Source organism: Phalaenopsis equestris, unplaced genomic scaffold, assembly GCF_001263595.1.
Source record: "Phalaenopsis equestris unplaced genomic scaffold, ASM126359v1 Scaffold230229, whole genome shotgun sequence".
NCBI lineage: Eukaryota > Viridiplantae > Streptophyta > Magnoliopsida > Asparagales > Orchidaceae > Phalaenopsis > Phalaenopsis equestris.
The window spans coordinates 22,566-43,312 of NW_018248201.1; the positions used below are offsets into that span (position 1 = coordinate 22,566).

The following is a 20,747-nucleotide window of genomic DNA, read 5'->3' on the forward strand; positions in this document are numbered from 1 at the left end:
AGTCATTTTAATAACCCTAATGATGTAGTCATAAGACAATAAGGGTTTGAGCAAGATTTAAAAATTATTATTTATATTACAACATCATTTGAATCTAATTTAATAATTTTTATTCTATTTTTTTAATCAATAATTTAATTGATTATAAATCTTTGTAGTCTTGCAGTCAATTAGATTTTTTATATATAATACTTAATATATATATATACATACATATATATATATATATACATATATACACATACATACATATATATACATACATACACATACTACAAGGGATGGGTCCCGCTGTAGGTAGGCACTTCAACGGTCCTGGAAGGAAATCGGGAGGTCCGACGATTGGAAGGTCCCGCAAGAAGGATCTGCGATTGAAAAAACTGCAGGGAAAACAACCGTGGGAGAGCCCGCAGGGAAGTCAGTGCTCTATGCGGTTTTACGAGGGGCAATGATTTCCACCAGAGAGTGAAAACTGGGATTTCAACTGGAGGTCTTCCGTGATTTGCACCGCTGTTTGCTGAAAATGCAAGCTTGCAGTTGCCCAAATGCCTACGCAGGGAAAACCGCTAAAATCGTAATGGTGTAGTGAACCAGACACCTACGCAAGGAAAAAATTGAGGCACAACAAAGGCTGCAAAAATTGACTCCGACGATTGGCGGCGTCTGCATAGGGAAAAAGCGAGGTGCAACAGAAGCTACAGGAATTGCCGGATGCAGAGAAGAATGTAGAGAGGTCTCCGGTTTTGATGGCTACTTGGAGAAGGTCCGGTTAGAAACGCAGCTCCCCCTGACGCTTGGGCAGGGAAGAAAAAATACTGCAAGAGAAATGGACGGCTTGTCCGATCCACGATAGTGATATTTACAGCGAGATGATGATGAGAGTGGCGGCATCGCTGGTGCCGGCTGGCAATAAATCGCTTGGGCAGGGAAGAAAAAATCCTGCAAGAGAAATGGACGGCTTGTCCGATCCACGATAGTGATATTTACAGCGAGATGATGATGAGAGTGGCGGCATCGCTGGTGCCGGCTGGCAATAAATTTAGTGAGCAAGAACATATTCAAGCAGTTACAAGAAAATTTTCCTGTAAAATCTGTAAAATATACCATGTTTCTGGAGCTGCTAAATTTGAAGTGAAGTATGATGCAAAGAATGCAGCTAAGTGGGGTATTCATCCATGGCTCTTTTATAATGGCCATGCGCCTATGATAGATATGTACTCCCAAGGTAGTGCAGACATGGCTGATATATTAGCATCCATACTTTTCCAAACTCAGCATTCTGAGAAAAATTATCTTCGACTTAAGGATGATACATTGAGTGGAGATTTAGCTTCTGTGGATGTATCAACAAAGGAGAACCTGGAGGGGTTGACTAAGGTAGGGAATAATCTGCTAAAGAAGCCTGTTTCGAGAGTGAATATAGAGACAGAGAGAATTTGCGTTGAGTATGGAGTCGGAGTTGACATCAAATTGGAAGATGGAGTTAGTGCCGCCGGAACACCTCCCCCATCGCCGCCTGAATAGGTCCCAAACTCGGATTATACGCCGCTGATTCCGTATACAATTCTGCAAACTCCTTCCCCTGTCCATCTGCCATCGCGAAACCCGACATGCTGCCGCTGTACGGTGCATCTGCCATCGCGAACGAACACATCCCTAGTGGCCTGCACCGCCGCCTTCCTCAGCTGCTCCAATTCCTCACCAAACTCCCCAACCTTCTCGATCAGATCGTGGGGTTCGAGAAGCATGGGAACGTCTTCATGAAGCAGATTGGAAGGACCGAAAGGGTTAGGTAAGAAATCAGAAAGTGGGCGGGGGCGGATATCTGGATCTGAGAGGCCGATCAGATCTCCTGGAAGAACTGGCGACAGTGACTGCAAGGGAACTCGGAGATGGCGATGAAGGGGATCGAGGTTTCAAAGTGTAAGGTGGCGTTGGTGATGAGGAATAAATGGAATACAACTCTCAAAGGTAAAGGCTTCGTTCAACTTATCGGAGCCTGGAAAGCAAATTGCTCGGCGTTGGAGTGGTGGAGAGGGACGCCTGGGAACTCGATGTTGGCGCCGCAGTAGATCCGGCCGTAGGTTGAAGCCCTGATGCATCTGAACCATCGGCTGGGGCTACAGAAGAAGCTGACGGAGGCGACGGAGATTTTGCTTGCGAGAAGAGGACGGAGTTGCAATCTCCTGAGCTTCAGAAGGAGAAGAGGATGGAGTTGCAATCTCCGGAGCTTCAGAAGGAGAAGACGCTGATGATGGAGACCGAATTCCGAAAAATGAGAATTGAAATCACAACGGCTATTGAAGCCATAAATAGCAGAAGATTCATTGAGTTCAGTTTCTCCCCTTCAGAAGATAATAAAATCTCTTGAAACACTGATTTCAGTGCCCTTGCAGCAGTAGCACCAATACACATGATGAATCCAAATAAGTGAAAACTTGGCTCTCCCTCGCTGGCTATAATAATGTCGGTGACGACGGGGACCAACGTGACGTAGGTAATCCACGCCTCCAGCCGCAACGTCATGGTATAGACGAACACCGCTGTAAAGAAGGGAGTAGTGGCGCCGACGGCTTGGTTGAAGGATACAGGGAGAAAACACAGTGAAATGTTTCTGCTGATGACAGATCCGCAGAATACAAAGCTGAGTGCTGCGATTTTGATGAACTGGAGACGAGATCTCATGGCCTGCATCGGAACGAGCTTTAACCAGGCGATGGCGACGTAGCTGAGCAGCGAACATACCATCATGTGGCACATAGTCAGGAAGATAGGAACCTTGAAGCCGTAATTGCTCAACAAATACTTGTTCAGAAGAAGCACGCCTAAGTTGGACGAGTACCATGAGATCACCAACCCCACCGTGAAGTTGATGCACTCGCAGCAAGTATCGGGGAAACCGCCGTAGAGCCGCGTTACATGGGGTCTGGAGAAAAATCGTTATTCTCCTCCCTTCCTACACAGAGGATGGCAGGAAGGGAGTCCGTCAATTCTCAAAGGAGGGTAGGTTGCTAGAGTGCGAAACTAGGCTTTGATACCATGTTGAAATTCAGAAAAATGCGGAATATTGAATACTTCGGAATATTTTTATTTATATGAACGGAGATATCAATAACCCTTACAAAAATCTTAAAATAAGAAAAATAAAAAAAAATGATATGAAAGGAACGATATATCATCTGATATCTCTAATAATTAATTCATATTAATTATTAGGAGATAATAGAAAACAATATATATTTAGAAAATAAATAATTCCTAATATATGAAAAGAAAATATCTCTTTATATTAATGAAAGAATTTATTCCTCATAACTAGGAATAAATTATTTTCTATTATAAGTTAGAAAGACTTGGGCTTATTGTATTAAAAATGATCTTAATTTGCTAGAACTAAATGAATAGAACTAAATCTAGAACTAAATGAAAATATGACACTAAATAGGACGCAATGGAGAAAAAGGATTCATGTAGCCGACCCCACATAGTAGGATCAAGGTTTTGTTGCTGTTGTTGTATAAGTTTTAACAGGAAAGACAATAAATCCTGTAATTTAAATTAGATATTTCAACAAAAATTAATAAAAATACCGACGCAGAAGTACAGAGAACAGATTTGCTCATATTTTAAGTTTATAAAAACCATCTATAAAAAACACTCATTTAAGTCTCAAATTATAGGAAAGAAAGGTCATATGATAAGTAGGATTATTTTCCCCCTTGTGTAAAAATCATTTAAAGCAAAGAGAAATTTTAACTACGGATATAATTGAGTCTAGCTAACTTGTGAGCCAATTCAGGCTTGACTTGATAAATGGCTTGTGAGACAAATTCGATGAGCTTTGAGCTAAAGCTTGAGCTAGCTCTAACTCGACTCGTTAGCTCGTTGGTTGGCTCATGTAATTAACATAAATATAAAAAACACTTGAAGCAAATTAAAATTCAAGAGTTTAAAGACAAATTTGCTAAAAACATTTAAAATTTATTCCTCATTTCCTTACACTAAATTATTTTTTATTATTTTTCATACAATTTCTTACTTTCTTCACCATTTTATTACAACAATTAAAATTATTTTCCCCCCTTTCAAAAAAAAAAAAAAATCCAGCTGATGAGCCGGCTCAAACTCATAGAACTGTGTTCAAATTTTAACTTTATTATTTTATTCAGCTCAAACTCAAAATAAGGGTGAACCAAGCTAGGTTCAACGCATTTGCAACCCCAATTTCGACAGAACTAAATAGATTATCACAACCACCGTAATGAAATAGTTGAGCTAATCATTATGTGTGGAGTAGAAACAGATAAGAAGCCTAACCTTAATTTCCCCATGTATGGATTGCTTCCTTGAGAGAGATCATCAGCATCAAGGGAAATGATGAATTCAGTACGGTACCCGCGTCTAAACCTCCGTGCTGCCAATAGAAACTTCCCCTTGTCCATAAATGCTGCAACAAAAAGTTTGGTAACATTTAAAGATTAAAAAACAAGAAATTCAGGGCTGTTTAAAACCATTATTGTCTTTATTTTCAAAAAATAAGATTGATTCGTAATTTTTATTTATCTTCTTATTTTATTTTTGAAAACAAATCAATCTAATTTTAAAATTTGAAAAAAAGCTTGGGTTTTCTTGAATGTTTCAATTTTTTATTAAATGAAAACGACATCAGTCACAAATAGCGGCTGATCACCACCGCAGTTGTCATAGCCGAACCCATTGCCAACCACCATAACTATCTAATGCAATTTTCAAATTAAAAAAAAAAAACAAACAAAAATGATACAAATTTAGATTATCACAAATATTTTTATGTGATATTGAAACATAAAGACGAAGACGACGACGACAACAACTCTTTATCCCACTAAGTGGGGGATATTGAAACATAAAGTAAACAAAATAAAAGATGAAAACGTAAAGTAATCTCATATGGCCTTTACCAAATTGGCGCACAAGAATCTGATGAAAAGCAAACCAAATTTTAGAGTTCCTTACAATACTGTAGTTATTTTGATCACCGGTAATATGAATCTGTGAGCAAAATAGTAGGTAGATCATGCTGAAATAAAAAGCCTCTTTTCTATCAATAAGATTACAAAATATATCGACCCAAGCATGGCGCATTCTTCTAAATATCTCTCAAAACAAGCAAATCTGACCTGCTTTAAGAATAACAGCAATGAATTTGCAATTTTCTGCGTGTGCAGGGAAATTTTTTTCTTAATGGGACATATAAATCAATTATCATAAATTAAATGTTTATCATGAAAAACATCAAATAAAAGAGGTCTCTATATGTATCTATTATATATAAAGGCATATTAAAAAATTAAATAGCCGGATTATCCCATAAATTAGAGCCCCATGTTAATGATATTTAAGCAACAAACTTTTAAGGAAAAGAACACCAAAAACCATAGATAACGAAAAGTAGAACAGATTACATCTCAGTAAATCCAGCGTGTTTAGACATTGCGCCACAGGAGTTACAAGTGATGCTTTAGTTAAACCGAGGAAAAAACCATCACGATTTAAAAAGCAACTATAGCCAAATTATGGTTGAAAATATTGCAAACACAAGCTATTGGAAAAGCATAAGAAGTCAGTTAACAGAATGCTTCATTATGAAATTCAAAATCTCAACGAAAAAGTTTGACAACTGAAATTTCAAAAAAAAAAAAAAAAAAAAAAAAGAATCCTGAGTTCTTTAACGCATCCAGTGTGATTAGAAACAGTATTATGAGTGCTAAGTTGGCAAACCGATCATTAGAAACTGACTATACAGAGAGGGGAGGGATTGATAAAGCTAAAATCCTAAATAATTGGCATAAACCAATGATGAAGATGTTGCTAAATAGAGCCAGTCATATAGTTTAAGTCAACGATGGTGCTTGTTGAGTATGTAAATTGAAGGACTACATTCCGGTTATATACACCAATGGTAAAACTCATTTATACCGCAAAAACATAAGCCTGTGATTTAGCACCAACAATTTTATATTTCTACACTAATAGATTTCTTTCAAATATTTGAAGAGAAACTAAACTAGAACCTAATCTGCTTTAAAATCTCCCCCTTGACTGAGAACAGCCATATTGACTATTACTTCATATTAAATAGAAGTATCAGCAAATATAATGTACCAATAGCTCAGTTAACTATGTTGATCTAATGTGAGACATATCGACACTTGAGCCTTGCTCAACCATAATGGAAGCATTAAGATCCATAGGAGTCACAGCTAAATGAACCACTTAATCTCAATCAAACCATTAGCTTTAATGCAATTTGTTAGAGACTGTGGATCAAATACAATCAAAATTCAACCTGAAACTATCGTTAAACCAAAACATTAAGCCTATAGGAGAGGGCTAAAAATTTAATATTTATATACCTATACACCCAAAACCATTAGGTATGTGGTCAATGAAGCTGCTATATAGTATAAATTATATTCAATAAGGTGCTAACCATAAACCAACTTGGTATCCACCAAGATTAAAGTTATTCAAAGTTGAATTGAAGTTGCACAAAACCTAAATTTATCCAACAAAGCTTCTCATTATAAAGTCAAGAGAAAAGGCTCCACTCACCTATAGAATTTGGCATCTAAAGTCATCAATCCGTCAAAAGACTACTCACTCATTCAAGCAAATTCAACAAAAAAAAAAAACTGGACAGAACGCTAACTGCCTACTCTAGGCAGACTCTCCAAGAGAACTGAATCAATGAATTAAGTGTCCATGTGAAATTCTATAGAAGTCATCAAGTACTTGGACAACTAATAGCATTCTAGATCTTTTCCACTTCACAACATGCTTCATTAAACATATTTTATGCAAACTTTCTTATAATTACTGATTGTAGCTGTTTTTGTAATGTTGAATTTGAATAAAAAAAATCATAAATAGGGAATTAATAGAGCTCAAAAGAGTCTGAAAAGAGGTTAGAGAAAGGACTTAGCAAATGTTGATAAAGGTGCAGAGAGTGTGAATGTGGCAACAATAAAAATCCAAGCCATGAAACGCCCAAAAATCAAGAAACTAGATTTCATAATTGTAGACAACTCAATTAAATAGAAAGCCATTTTAAGATAGCGATTCAAAGAATTCTAGAGCAATTTTAGCAAATTGCTCCTCATGTTGAGCCTGCTTAAGAGCAAGAATTTACTAACTAATGTATACGGCGACATCAACAAAGAATCAAAGCTCTCAAATCTACTTTAGTGTCCGATAAAACTTATAACCCAGAAAAAAGTACTATCAAAAACATCACTTTATCATTGTGCCAGAAGCATTGAAATCAAACTGCCAATGTAATTTCTATTGAAATCACTGAGGTTCACCTCTTTCAGAGTTTGAAATCCCCCATCTCAACCTTTAAAGAGAGAAATCAAACCATGTGAAGCATGAAGCCTGTTTTGAATCAACAATTTCTCTTCTTAAAATCGACAATTTGCCAAATTGTCGATTAATATTTAATAATTCCAAGGAGGGGTCATTAAGATAGTTCTTACACCCCCCTTGGCAAATATATCTTATTATCTTGATTTTTAGTTACAAATTATGACTCAATTCGCCAGTGGCCATAAAACATTGATAAATTCAAAAGTTGTTCTGAATATGAGTAGAGCAATGTGACTCATTTTGATATTTCTTAATTGATTTCCAGCCTAAAATGCTAACAGTTAAATACTTGAAAATAACAGCAGCCCAAGTCACATTGCACAAGTACTTAAAGAAAGTTTTTCTTAGACATGCACTTCGTGTACAACAGCCAAGAAGGTTAGATGAGTTAGTTAAACTGGCCAACAACTACATCACCGTGGATGTTTATAACTTATTATTATAGCACAATCCTCATGGCCATATAACTAGTTCATTAAAAAACTTGTGAAATCCTCAAAACCAACAAAGTGGACCTCTAAATAATTGATAAAAACCAGATGAGAAAGTACATTTTAATGAAGGCAACGCCAAAAATATGATGTTGAAAGATAGTGAAAATGTCCCATTCTTAGCAATACTAAACTTTCACTCCTCCCCATTGATCTACAATAATAACTATTATTGCCAACCAAAACAAACCCAAGCAAAACCAAATCCTTGTGATACATCAAAATGCCATGTGTTTCAGAAAAATCATGTGCATTATAAAATAATTTCTAATATCCTCATAATTTGTTGAAGAGTTAATAAGAATTGAAGAACAAAAATAAATCATAATTGTGGGTCCAGGACGTCCTCCCTAGAAGGCTCACAAGGAAGAACAAGAAAGTGAACCAATCTCGACATGGACAATCCTTCTAGCGGGAGTCATAACAATTAAGGGAGTTGGAGAAGAAGAATCAAGGCAAGCAGGCCTTATGTGACTAGAGTGAGTGTTGATTGTCATCACAAATATGACAATCTAGCAGAAGATAATACCTGCAATGATGCAATTGTCATCCTAACATGGATTTCTAACTTTCAAATAGACAAAATCCTCATGAACATGTACTTTATAAAAACCATCTTCAAAATTACCTTTGGTCAAATGAAATTTGAAACCTCTAGGATGGTTCCTTCTATTATGCCACTGTATAATTTCTCTATTGAACACAAAGAAACAACAACAACAACAAAGACTTAATCCCACTACGTGGGGTTGGCTACATGAATCCTTTTGCTCCAGTGCGTCCTATTTATTGTCATATTTTCATTTAGTTCTAATAAATTAAGATCATTTTTTTATACAATAAGCCCAAGTCATCCTAGGTCTACCTCTGCCTTTCTTACCATAAAGGAATTATTAACTACTTTTAATAGTGATATGGAACAGGAAAAGCAACAGGAAGACATGCCCAAAGATTACTAAAGCGAGGTCATTCACAAGTAAACAATTAAGAAAATCAGAACCATCTAAATAATTTGAACCTTATTAACTTTTTTTTTAAACATTTGAAATTTCATATGATTCTTTGAACCGTATTACTTGCCATGTAACTCAGCGTCAGCAAAATAAAAGTTCTTATTTCGAAAAGATATTTAATATATGCAAAAAAGCCAATTGCCGGTTTTTTCTTACTCTGGGTTAAGCTAAGATAGAGATAGAACATTGAGTCCTTCCTGCTCCTCTTGATAAAACACTGGATAGGCAAATTACTCGGGCCCGGCTGCATTAAGTAAACAACCAAAACAAATTCAGCGAATTCGTTGAATCAAAACAAAAATAAGACCAAAAGCATCATCAATCCACACCTTCCAGATTCACAGCAATGTTTTTCTCCCTATTTCAAAAAAAGAAACTGCAACCCTAATTCACCCTAGATGGAGAAATCAATGACCGACCTGCTTAAGAGAAGAAGGAAAAGTGATCTTTCCAGACTCTCTTGTTGATCCGACAACACCGGTGGTGATCTCTCTCCACTTCCGGCACACACTAGCGCAGGAAACCACGTTCTTCCGCAGGGGCCACCGCTCATCGGTTGCTTCCACCTACTTACAATATCAACCATCAGCTCCGGAAGCATTCGCGACCACCCGTCTTTCTCCGATTCGAGATAACCAGCGCCCACGACTTCCTCTCCCTCCACTTCTGATGGCCACGAAGCCGCCTCGACATCATCCTGCGGCCGCCACCGCGACACACCACATAGATCAATCGAAATCGAAGCACTGGAAAAACTGCGGAAAAACGCCCATCTCCTCGACATCTCCTCAGTTCTCAGAGGCACAATTGATTTCTCTATCTCTCACTTTCTATCTCTCACTGCAAAACGGGGCTCTCTCCAGACTGATGGAAAGATGATAGTGCACCGCAGAACTCCGCCTAGAGACTTACGAATATCTTCATTGGCGGTTCACGCATTCTAAGCGACCACATTTAGGACCCGAAATAAGCACTATGGATAACCGTGCCACCGTCCGTGATTAAAACCGTTTTGTTCTTTACTTATTTTTTTAATTTTTTTAATTTTTTTGGGTGAGTGGGTTTAGCACAAATATATTAGTGTTAGGATCCATTTGCAACAGTTGTAAGTCATTGAAAAATAATTGTAAAATTGCTAAAATATAATCTAATGTTCAAAAAGCTGTGGTGGATATTATAATTTTTTTAAAAAAAAATGAAACTGAAGCTATAAAGCTGCTACTGCATTTAGTCAAGATCGGTTGGAAAACACAGATTTCAACAGTTAACACATGATCGATGGGAAAGCACATGATTCTTAAGTTTAATTCCCTAAGACCCAAAATACGCACTATAGATAACTGTGTGGTCCGTGATCAGAACCGTTTTGTTTTTTCTTTTTTTTTACTTTTTTATTATTTTTTTAATCTTTTTAATTTTTTTTGGGTGAGTGGGTTTAGCACAAATATATTAGTGTTAGGATCGGTTTGTGACAGTTGTAACTCATTTGAAAGCAGTTGTAAAACTGCTAAAACATAATATGATGTTCAAAAAGCTGTGGTGGATATTATAATTTTTTTTAAGAAAAATGAGACTGCAGCTATAAAGCTGTCACCGCAACTAGCCAAGATCGGTCGGAAAACACAGATTTTAACGGTTAACACATGATCGGTGGGAAAGCACATGATTCCTAAGTTTAATTCTCTAGGACCCGAAATACGCACTATGGATAACCGTGTCGTCTGTGATCAGAAACGTTTTGTTTGGATTGCAAGTTCTCTTAAGAAATAGCCAGTTGTTGAGCCTAATCTCTTAGTTTTGATGAACATCTTCACATGAGAAGCTTTTTCTTGTTTCAATGGTTGTGTCACCTTTGATTGAATCCCATGAACTTATTCAGAGCTCCAATTGAAGGTCCTTCAACTCCCTGTGTGAAATTGATCAATATCATCCATTGTTGGTCTTAAGGTGGTCTAGAGAGCTTAGAATAGAGGGCATTTGAAAATGTTTTTAAGGTCATGAAAGCTAATGCAAGGTTCAAATAAGGAATTCAATGAGTAATAAATAGGATCAGCATGAATCTTGGTATGGACAAGCTCTAATGGTTGTAAATTAGTGGTGGATTGAAGTGGAAATAATGGGGACATGAGGCTTGAGATTTGCTAAGTATTCTAAGTGCAATTTGGCAGGGCTTTGTCAAGGGATCTAATGCTTTGAATTTCAAATTGAGAAGGAGCATTTATAGGCTCAAGGGCTCGGGTTGGGCTCAACACTAGTTAAGTGCACCAATAATTTGTGTGGGGATGATGTGGCAAGGTCAACATTCAATGACCAACGAGAATTGGTCATGTGGAAAGTAAATTTCGGTGGGATACCTATAGGGGCATGCCGTGAATTTTGAGAATGGCTTGACTTCCCAAGGAAGATTGATGGGAGTTGGGTTGAGCTTGGGTGCACTTCTTCACTGTCTAATTAGTTGGATTTGGTTAGGATTGAACTAATCGAGTGTGACCAAGTGTGAAGGTGGTTGGATCAATATTTGGTGTGTATGAAGGCGTTTTTGGTTATCATGGAAATGGCTCACCAAAGCTTGAAAATGGCTTGGAATTGGCTCCACATGGCCTGATGTAGGCTTGCAATTGGCTTATCTAAGTTAATAGAATATTTGTGCATGGAAGCGAGCTAGAAGGTTTGAGAAGGTAGCTTAAAATTGATCATAAGATGGCATGGCTTTGAAAGGTTAGAATTTGCTAGGATGGCTTCGATTTGGCAAGTGGTGGCTATTGATTTAGTGGCCAAATTTGGGTGAGATTTGGTGTGATATATGGGCCAATGGAGAGGCTAGAATTGGAGGATTTTGGTTTGAAATGGTTTGGTAAGTGGAAGGGGGTGTGGGTGAGTGAAAATCTTTGTTTAATTGATTTTATTATGAAAATTATAGTGATTTGAAAATTGTGCTTATTTGTGTAGAAATTTTGAATAGATTATGAAATATTTTAGTGAAAAAAAATAAGTTCGAAAAAATTTTATTTGAATTCTGAAGTGAATTTAAACAAATTTTAAGGGAAGATAGAAAGTGGTGAGGGAGAGTGTGTGAAATATTATTGTAATTGTATTTTCTATTTATTAAATTTTAATAATGGATTATTATGTGAAATTGATTATTTGGTTTTCTTTGAAAATTTTAATGTAAATTTATTATATTATGAAGTTTTATTTACATTTTTCTTATTTTCAAATATTATTATTTTTATTTTATTTTTTTTATTTAGTAAACTTTTGATATCTTAGTGATCTTAAAATCTTATTTTCTTTTTTTTCATTTTATTGTTTAATTTTAAAAATTTTAGTTCATAGTCTTAATGAATTTTATATTTTAAATTTTGTGATTTTATTCAATTTTCTTCTTTATTAAGAAATAAGCTCTCTCATAGTTCAATAGGAACCTCATATCCAAATAAGCTCTTTATTAACTAAAGACAGAGTTATCTAAGAAGTGGTGAAAGAGAGTGTAAAATGCCCAAAGGAAAGACAAATTAGAAGACCAAGTCTCAAGGGCTAAGGGGTTACTTACGAAAATTACAAACATATAGGAAACCAAATTAAGATTCAACTATTTGACCTCAATCAACTCACCCAAAGGTTAAGGATTCAAGGTCAAATTTATGAATCTATAAGGAGTTAAAAAAAAAGTTCAAATTTTAATTTGGCATTGGTCCAATTGCTAATCTTATAGGATAAGACATTAAGGAAATCCTAAGGCTAAATTCTGAGTTCTTTAGAGAGAGAAAGGTAAATATAGACCTCATGCAAACATGGGGTCAATAAATGAACCCATAATAGATGTGGTTTACTGGACAAGTATAATGTATGTATTAGCATTGACTGAACTGATCAACAAGATCCAAAGAATGTTCTAGTAAAAACACTCCGAATCGATGGAAGATTTAATTTAAAATTTGATTTTGTTTTAGTTTTGATTTAGTTTTGAATATTAGGATTTTAATTTGTTTTAAATTTTAGGATTATGGAATTATATGGAATTTCAGTTGGGGAAAGCAAAGGCAAAAGATGACCAAGTGAGATTGAAAGAGTGAAAAAGACAAAAGGTAACAAGGGATTCTTCAAAGAAGAAAATATCTTAAATCCACAAAAAAAAAGAAAAGAGAAAAAAGAGATTTTTAGCTTAAAGTAGAAAGCACTGAGACTCACATCTACCTTAAGACTAGTCAAGTGTTCAGGTCCTTGTTAAAACACACGGGGACTCATATTTACTCTAGAATCTGATTGTGGAGAGGGCACCATACTCCATTTAAAGTGGATTTATGCCAAACCTCAAGGGAGGGTGTTTATTGTATTTTATTTCTTTAGACGAGGTTTTGAGGTTTACTTCTTTAGGTAAACCTCACTTTCATCTTAGAATTCTGAGGTTGCTCATCCATTTATGATTCAAATCCTCACCTTTTAGGTTTTCTCAATTATATATCATATGATATAAGTCATAAATTTCTAATAAAATCTCAACTGAAACATCAAATAAATTTCTTTCCAAAATCAATAATGCCAAATAACAGGATAGTTGAGATGAGTTTTCTCAATATCTTCAACATCTACTTTTCCTCCTTGGGTTCCATGAACAAATGTTTCATTTTTTAGCTTTCCTATTTGATTTTAAATAATTAATCATGAAAATTGAACTTATAATTTTCTTCAAGTTGGAACAAATTTAATTAAGAGTTTTTTAAACATTTTTATTTTTTAAGATATAATTAACTATAGGGGATTGTCTTTTTAATATAATAGCAACCCAAATTAATCTAAACCCTACCTAGTCTTTATATTAGGTGGAGGAAGGATCTGTTGGTATATTGCAGAGCATACCAATATCCAAAATTTCTTCATTTAAATAATTGACTCTATCAAAGTGATATTTTCATTTTTTGAAATGGTATATTACTTTTGATATTGTGTTTAGTTATTTAAAAAATTAAATATTCAAAATTTGTTTGATCCTTATTTCAATACTACGAACATAAAAGAAGTAATCTTTAGCTCGTTGGCCTTACAATTGAACTTTGTCACCCTCCATGGTAGTAATTTGAAGCTTGTCGTCTGACCATGTTGCCCTCCAACTCCCTCACTTGTGCCTTATATGAGGATAACTAGCATGAGTACCCTGTGGACTTCGCCAATATCTCATCCTTCTACTTATTTAAGGCTTAAACCTTCTTCATTATCTCTATAGAAATGGATTGCAGCCTTTTTTGTTCTCTGAGGAGTGAGTAATGCAACAGGAAAATCATAGAAGGCTATTGCAAGGACATCATCATGCTCTTCATAAGTGGTAAATGAAACCCATGCTTTTCAATAATGGTTTTTGTCTCTCAAAATCTCAGAGATGATTAGACTTAGCTAGAAGGTTTTGCATGAATAAACATTGTCAACCATCCATTCTTGAGTCAAATCCACCAGAACCCTGGTCTTCACCACATTCATCAAAAAGTTGCAATCCCCGAAAATAACATGTCCCATGAGGAGAATTTAAGAGGGGCACCTGTCAAGGACCTCTCCCTTTCCTTAGGGTCCTCCTAAACTCTTTGCCTTTTTAAGTGCTTGAATGCAAGAACTGTTTCCCCAACTATTACCTTACCTTTAATTGTTGGTGCAGGCCTAGTTTGAATAGGGCATTAGACTATGTTATCGACTCTCTAATCTTGAAGCAACTTATGACTTCAAATGCATTTTTTCACTCAGGAGGTGAGATTGGAAAATTTTATTTTCTTTCTCATCCTCCTCTTTCTCCTCAATAATGATTGTTACATATGAGCCAACTCTTTAAGGATGAGTGATTAGTAATGACTCTCAATCTATTGGCAAGCCATATGGATCTTAATGGTTTTCCTGAAATCAAAATCATGTAGACCATTCATTTTGGTATGTGAAATACTTGACATCAATCATACACAATTAATAAAAGGATAAAAAAAACCACTAAATAACATCTTCTTCAAACACTCAATCATAGTATACTTCTTGACATTGAGCACATTGTATTTAGAATACTCATAGCTAAGTGACTTGGTTGGGTTTAGTTCTAGGATACTCAATGCCCTCTCTTCTAGGTACGGTTGGGGTAAAGTGGGCATCTCTCAACCACTCTCACTTTGTGGAAAATAGAACTTATTCTTCCAATCTCAAACCATACTTTCAAGTCCTGATATCCTTATTTTGGTGGGGGCAAAGACCATTATTCCATTAATACATGCCTTCGATCAAAGAAGGATAAGAAAAAAAATTCATCAACCAAAAAAACAGAAAAAATTCATCAACCAAAAAAACTTTCTGGAACATTAAAAGAAGATTAGGGACATCACATTTTTTATTAAATTTGGATGGATTTAAGCAAGCACAAACCCATAGAAGTTTAAGATGTCTACCATTTTCTCACATAATGAGAACCGAAGACCTACTCTAATTTGATCATAGTAGCAACACATTTCATACATGTGAACAATATTCAAAGCTTCACCTTCCCTGGCTAACCCAAGTGTCACTGATTCATCAAATACAAGAATCTCCTGGAGATTAACCAAAGATTGTGAATCTAGGCTCAACACAACAGAAAACTCTACAACAAAAAAATTTGTATTGTTTTTTTCATCATAAGGGCTACCCCAACCGATATAGAAAACTTTTCATGAGAAGCTATGTTTGTGAAAAGAAGGTAAACATGAAGGATCAAATAACTGAACTCGAGTAATGGAGATCTTTCTGAACAAAAACGACATAAGCACACATGAATTCAATTTATTTTCCTCTCTTTATTAGCCTTAAGGGAAATAGTTGAAATACACTAGGACATGACAAATGTGATGGTTTGGATACTTGAGTGCAGAGTCATCACTTAAATGAAAAAGAAGAGAGAGAGAGAGAGAGAGAGAGAGCGGAATTTGAGAGACAAATAGTGTGAAATATGGAGCAATTTAGAACCATATTCTAAGATTATTACAAACACATCACCAAAAATATTCAACTAGAATACAATTCTCAATCTTACAATCTTAATTAAGCATAAAAAAGGTTGAGCTTATGCTCTTTCACATTGATCGTGTTAATCATCTCAGATTGGTGAAGCTTATGCTCTTTCACATGGACAAAACTTATAACTATAGTGTACGAATATAGATATAAATCTTTTGCTTTATATAATATACATAATATTTTAACTCAATATTTTGCTTTGTATAACACTGATAACATTAATATCACTGCGGAATAACACCAATAACACTGCAGATAGCGGAATAATACCGATAACACAGTGGGTGTTACTCGATGTTATTTCGCGATATTATTGGTGCTATCAGTGTTATTCCTTGGTGTTACACTAAAAAATAGCACCAATAACATAGTAAACGAAGGAATATCACCGATAACACAACGCATGTTACTCCGGTGTTAGTCCATGATATTATTGGTGTTATCAGTGTTATTACCGCGGTGTTATTGGTGTGATTAGTGTTATTACCGCGGTGTTTTGGGTATATTTATATATTTATGTATTTATTTCTTTTCGAGCCAATTCGAGCAGAACATGATCGGCTCGTTTATATTTCGAGCTTAAAAATTTGTTTGTATTCGACTCATTAAGCTTAACGAACAAGCCTAACACAAGCTATTTAATGAGCTGAATACGAGCTACTTAATGACCAACAAGCTACCATTTTAATAGCCATACACTGAATATATCTGACATAGGAGGACCAATTGCTTCATTAATAATGACAAGAATTGGTCCCATATGAGGGAGATCTAATGAGGGCACTATCGCTAAAGCACCCGTGGTGGCCTCCCCAGGGCCACTCGGAGCAGAATCAAGAATCAAAGTACCCTCTGCAAGAATACCATAAATGTTTCTTACCTCAACATACCATTGGCTTTCGACCGCCTTCTCCCATTTTTGTCGAGTCTTGGTCCTTCTTGGACTGACCCTCTCTTTTCCATTTTCACTAGAGAACCGCCATCAACCTTTCCTCAGAGATGTTGGGTCATTTGATCTAAATTTTTGCCATCAAAGCAAAGATGAAGGAAATAGAAAGTAAAACCAAAATATGGGCTTCTTCTGAAACACGACGAAGACAAAATTTCCTCAACAATGCTCGCATGATACCTTTTTATACCCAACAGAAAGTTAACGTTTGAAATAATTTTATAGACATCATAGTTATTGTCATTCTAGTTTTGTGTGTGTGCGCGCACACACACACATTACACATCTAATTTATGTACTTTGATTCAGTTTTATATGATATGACACTTAGTCTCTGATAAACCATAACAAGGAAGTCTAAAGTGCTATTTTCTGCTAACTTGTTTCCAAATTCACACTTCATGTTGCTTAAAATGCAAATATTCACTGTAAAATAACCCAGTCACTCAAAGCCACTAGGCTTTCCAATATGAGTGCATAAGATCATGATGTCTCGATAAGGTAAATCAATAAATTCAAACGACTCCCCTTGCAAAAGAGCCAAGCTCATGGGAACAAGTTGCTCTCATTCAGCCATAAGTTTAATTGACTACTCCTTACATGTGTAGTCATAGTGCTTCCAAGAGAAGGATAGTTCTAACTCTGGAGTCAGCATGAGTGATCAACCTCCTCACAAACGTATCCGAAGTGCCCCAAACAGAGGAAAGTCCACCTCGAACAAAATGGATTTTGCATTTCACCACTTATTGGCCGAGCTATAGGCACAACGATCATAGGACTATCCAAATATCATAGAACCTTAAATTCTTCATTCTCTTATTCTTCTCTCAGCTCTTGATCAAAGAGCCAAGAGAATCGATTTATTAAATATATACTCATAAAAGACTTCCATGGAATGAACATATGAACATATTTCATTAGCCTAGAATGCCCAATCTACTCTTTTACATAAAAAACTGAGTCGCCTTCACATGTCAAGCTCGCTTGTCAAAGTAAAATGCTAAGCTCGCTTGTCAAAGTAAAATGCTAAGCTCGCTCACAAATTGATTTGTTGACCCTTCCACAATAGCTCTTTGAAATTCGCTAATTATCGAAATGAAGATCACTCAGTGACATACATGCATCCATGTCTATTTAAGGGCGACCTGACAATCTTATCGCAATCTTTCGACAATGACATGTGGGCTTACCTTTGATCGTACAATCTACTTTTTATTTTTCATTTTTTCTCCCCTTTTCGAGGAGGGGAAGGCAAAGAGGAGGGATCAGAAAAGAATAGATTTATAAATTCACTTGCCTCCCACTTTGAGGGGGATTTGTGATAGATCCATCTCTCTCTCTCTCTCTCTCTCTCTCACACACACACACACACACACACACACACACACTAACATAAACACTTTCTCAGTTTTTGTTCAATCTTTTGCTACAAGTTAAGAATTGAGGTTTAGGAGAGAAGAGGTGCATTCATCCATTCATTCTTTCTTTAATATTTCTCTCAAAATAAGGTCTCTCCTCAGCGGTTGAGTCCACAAACAATATACCTCATATTTTAAAAGGATTCAATGGTATGCATGTAAATGCTTTCTCCTAAAAAATAATCATAATGCCCATTATTAATTGAAAAAAGTTACTTTTCATATGCTTATTATATTGAGGCAAGGGTCAGAAGAAATCTACTAGTTAATGAGGTTATACACGAGCGAGAATTTGAAAATAGATGAAAGAAAATATATACAAAATACATGTAGCTAAATTGATTTTTGTCATTTGTGCTCTTTGTTCAATATAAAAAATATTTTGAAAGTCTGGAATGTGGAAGAGCGTTCGACTCAGTATGAGCATAATTCAACAGTTTGAATTAATAATGGTTGTACTATACACAATACAGGCCCCTAATGACACACCTGGATGTATTCACGATTGGAAGGTTGCGTGGCAGACTGCCGAGGTGACGTGCTTATCGTGTGTTTTGGGTAGAATATTATTCCGATCAAGAAGGTTTTAAGAAGCTCATTCGATGGACGGTTACACTGATATTTATTTATATATATGACATTCAAATTTATTTAAAATTAAAAATAACAAGTTTGAGGATATTAGATACTTACATCCACAAAGTAAAGATATAACTGATGCATGCTAGAAAATTCGTGACAGTAGAGTAATGATTATTGTCTTAGCATTGCACGATAATTCTATACACATAAACAAAAGAAGAGAAGTAAGCGGGATGAGACGTCTCGTCTTTTTAGGTGGAAAACCCTTGAAATGGGGAAAAATAATGGGGTCTAGCTCAATTAAAATAATTCACTATGAATGATGAGTACACTGGTTCATTCTTGTCCTAAATTAGTGAAGATTAAATTACAAAGTTGTATAACTATAACATGTTTGTAGTTCTTAATAACAGCAGATTGCAAGTGTCATTGTTGATTGTTGTGAAGATAGTATCCGCCATGAGTGTTGTCGATGGTTGCTCCATAAGCGTTGATTGGTCAGAGAAACTGTAGTAAGCAGTTGTGATAACTGTGGACAACATAGGTCGTAGTGACGAGTGACGTCCGTAGGCCGGCAGGGCTGGAGTCGGGAACTGCACAAACTATGAACCACATAGACCGTAGGAACTAGTATGAATGATGTATGTAGGCTATGAGAGCCGGAGTCGAGAGCTACATGAGCTGATAAGCACCTAGGTAATTGGGGCGAGTGTGAATAACGTCCGTAGGCCGCGGGGGCCGGAGTCGAGAACTGCACGAACTAAGAACTACGTAGGCCATAGAGGTGAGTTTGAATGATGCCCACAGACCACGAGGGCCAGAGTTGAATGCTGCATGAGCTGATGACTACATAGGTCGTTGTTAGCACATGGACCGTAGTGATGAACACTTGTCTCACATACGGGAAATTGTTATTAAATTTTTCAAGTTATAACAATGACTAACGATATCCAGTTTTTGGTGGTTGACAACGGTCGACAGTGATGGACGAAGGTCGGCGGTGGTTGACTGTTGTCGACAATGGTAGACGATGGTCGGCGGTGGTCGACAGCGGTCGATAGTGATGCTGAGCTGTAGCTTCTCCTCAAGGCATCAGACTCTCTTTTTAAGCTTCAAACTCCTCTCGTTTGAGGGTGAGGGTCTATTTATAGTGTTCTAAGTGCAATTAATGCATGAATATGAACAATTTTGATGGGACGGCTCATAGAGTTTCCCTCGATCATATAACGTTTAATGAACATTTGAGTGTTTTAATGATGTTTAATTAAGTGATCTTGGGCTCGTTGAATTCTTCTTGTCGAGGCGCTCGATTCGAGAATAAACTTATCATATTCGGCAACCTTTTGACATTCTAAATATTTTTGAAAATCTTCCAAGAGTGATTTAATGACTTGATTCGGGCTTGATTTGACTCAGATTGGGTTAACTTTGATATCATTAGGTCTGTCTCATCGAGCCAATCAGTTTGACCATAAGTATGCTGAAATCGGAACTCTCGATGACTTTTAATTTAAGTTTGAATGTTTCTTATTCAAAAGATTGCATCGAGATTTGTGCCGAATGATAAAAATTTATTGATAATCTTATTTTAAAATTATTATTATTTTCTACATGATGCCCTGATGATTTTCTTAATGCTTCGATAAGCATTTATTTGTTCTAACAGTTTTTATTTATGTCTGATGATCTTTTCCATAGATAAGCCTTTTATTTGCTTTGATAGCCCTTTTACTTACACGCAAAAGTAAATTTTCTTTAGTACAAAGGAATTTGGAAATTCCAAACGACCGGAAGCCGAAGCTAAAGCGGGATCGCGAATAGCAGGTGCTGGAGCCCAAAATTATTTTTTAAAGCATGAATATATATA

The 20,747-nt window shown here is 36.0% G+C and overlaps 2 protein-coding genes across 2 annotated transcripts in view; both read right to left on the bottom strand.

The window, feature by feature from the left end:
• The window catches only part of LOC110038080 (tubby-like F-box protein 1), a 12,026-nt gene extending 2,166 nt beyond the window's left edge, over positions 1 to 9,860 (bottom strand). The window contains 4 exon segments of the mRNA XM_020742841.1: positions 4,318 to 4,447; positions 9,068 to 9,155; positions 9,331 to 9,476; positions 9,479 to 9,860. Coding sequence (XP_020598500.1) covers positions 4,318 to 4,447; positions 9,068 to 9,155; positions 9,331 to 9,476; positions 9,479 to 9,695 — 581 coding nt within the window. The 5' untranslated portion in view covers positions 9,696 to 9,860.
• On the bottom strand, positions 2,233 to 3,623 carry LOC110038078 (probable sugar phosphate/phosphate translocator At5g05820). The gene is made up of 3 exons (XM_020742839.1): positions 3,591 to 3,623; positions 3,076 to 3,128; positions 2,233 to 2,926 (listed from the first exon to the last, which is right to left on the bottom strand). Exons 1-3 carry the CDS (start codon positions 3,621 to 3,623, stop codon positions 2,233 to 2,235), a joined length of 780 nt encoding a protein of 259 aa, XP_020598498.1.
• Positions 9,861 to 20,747: the final 10,887 nt, after the last annotated feature.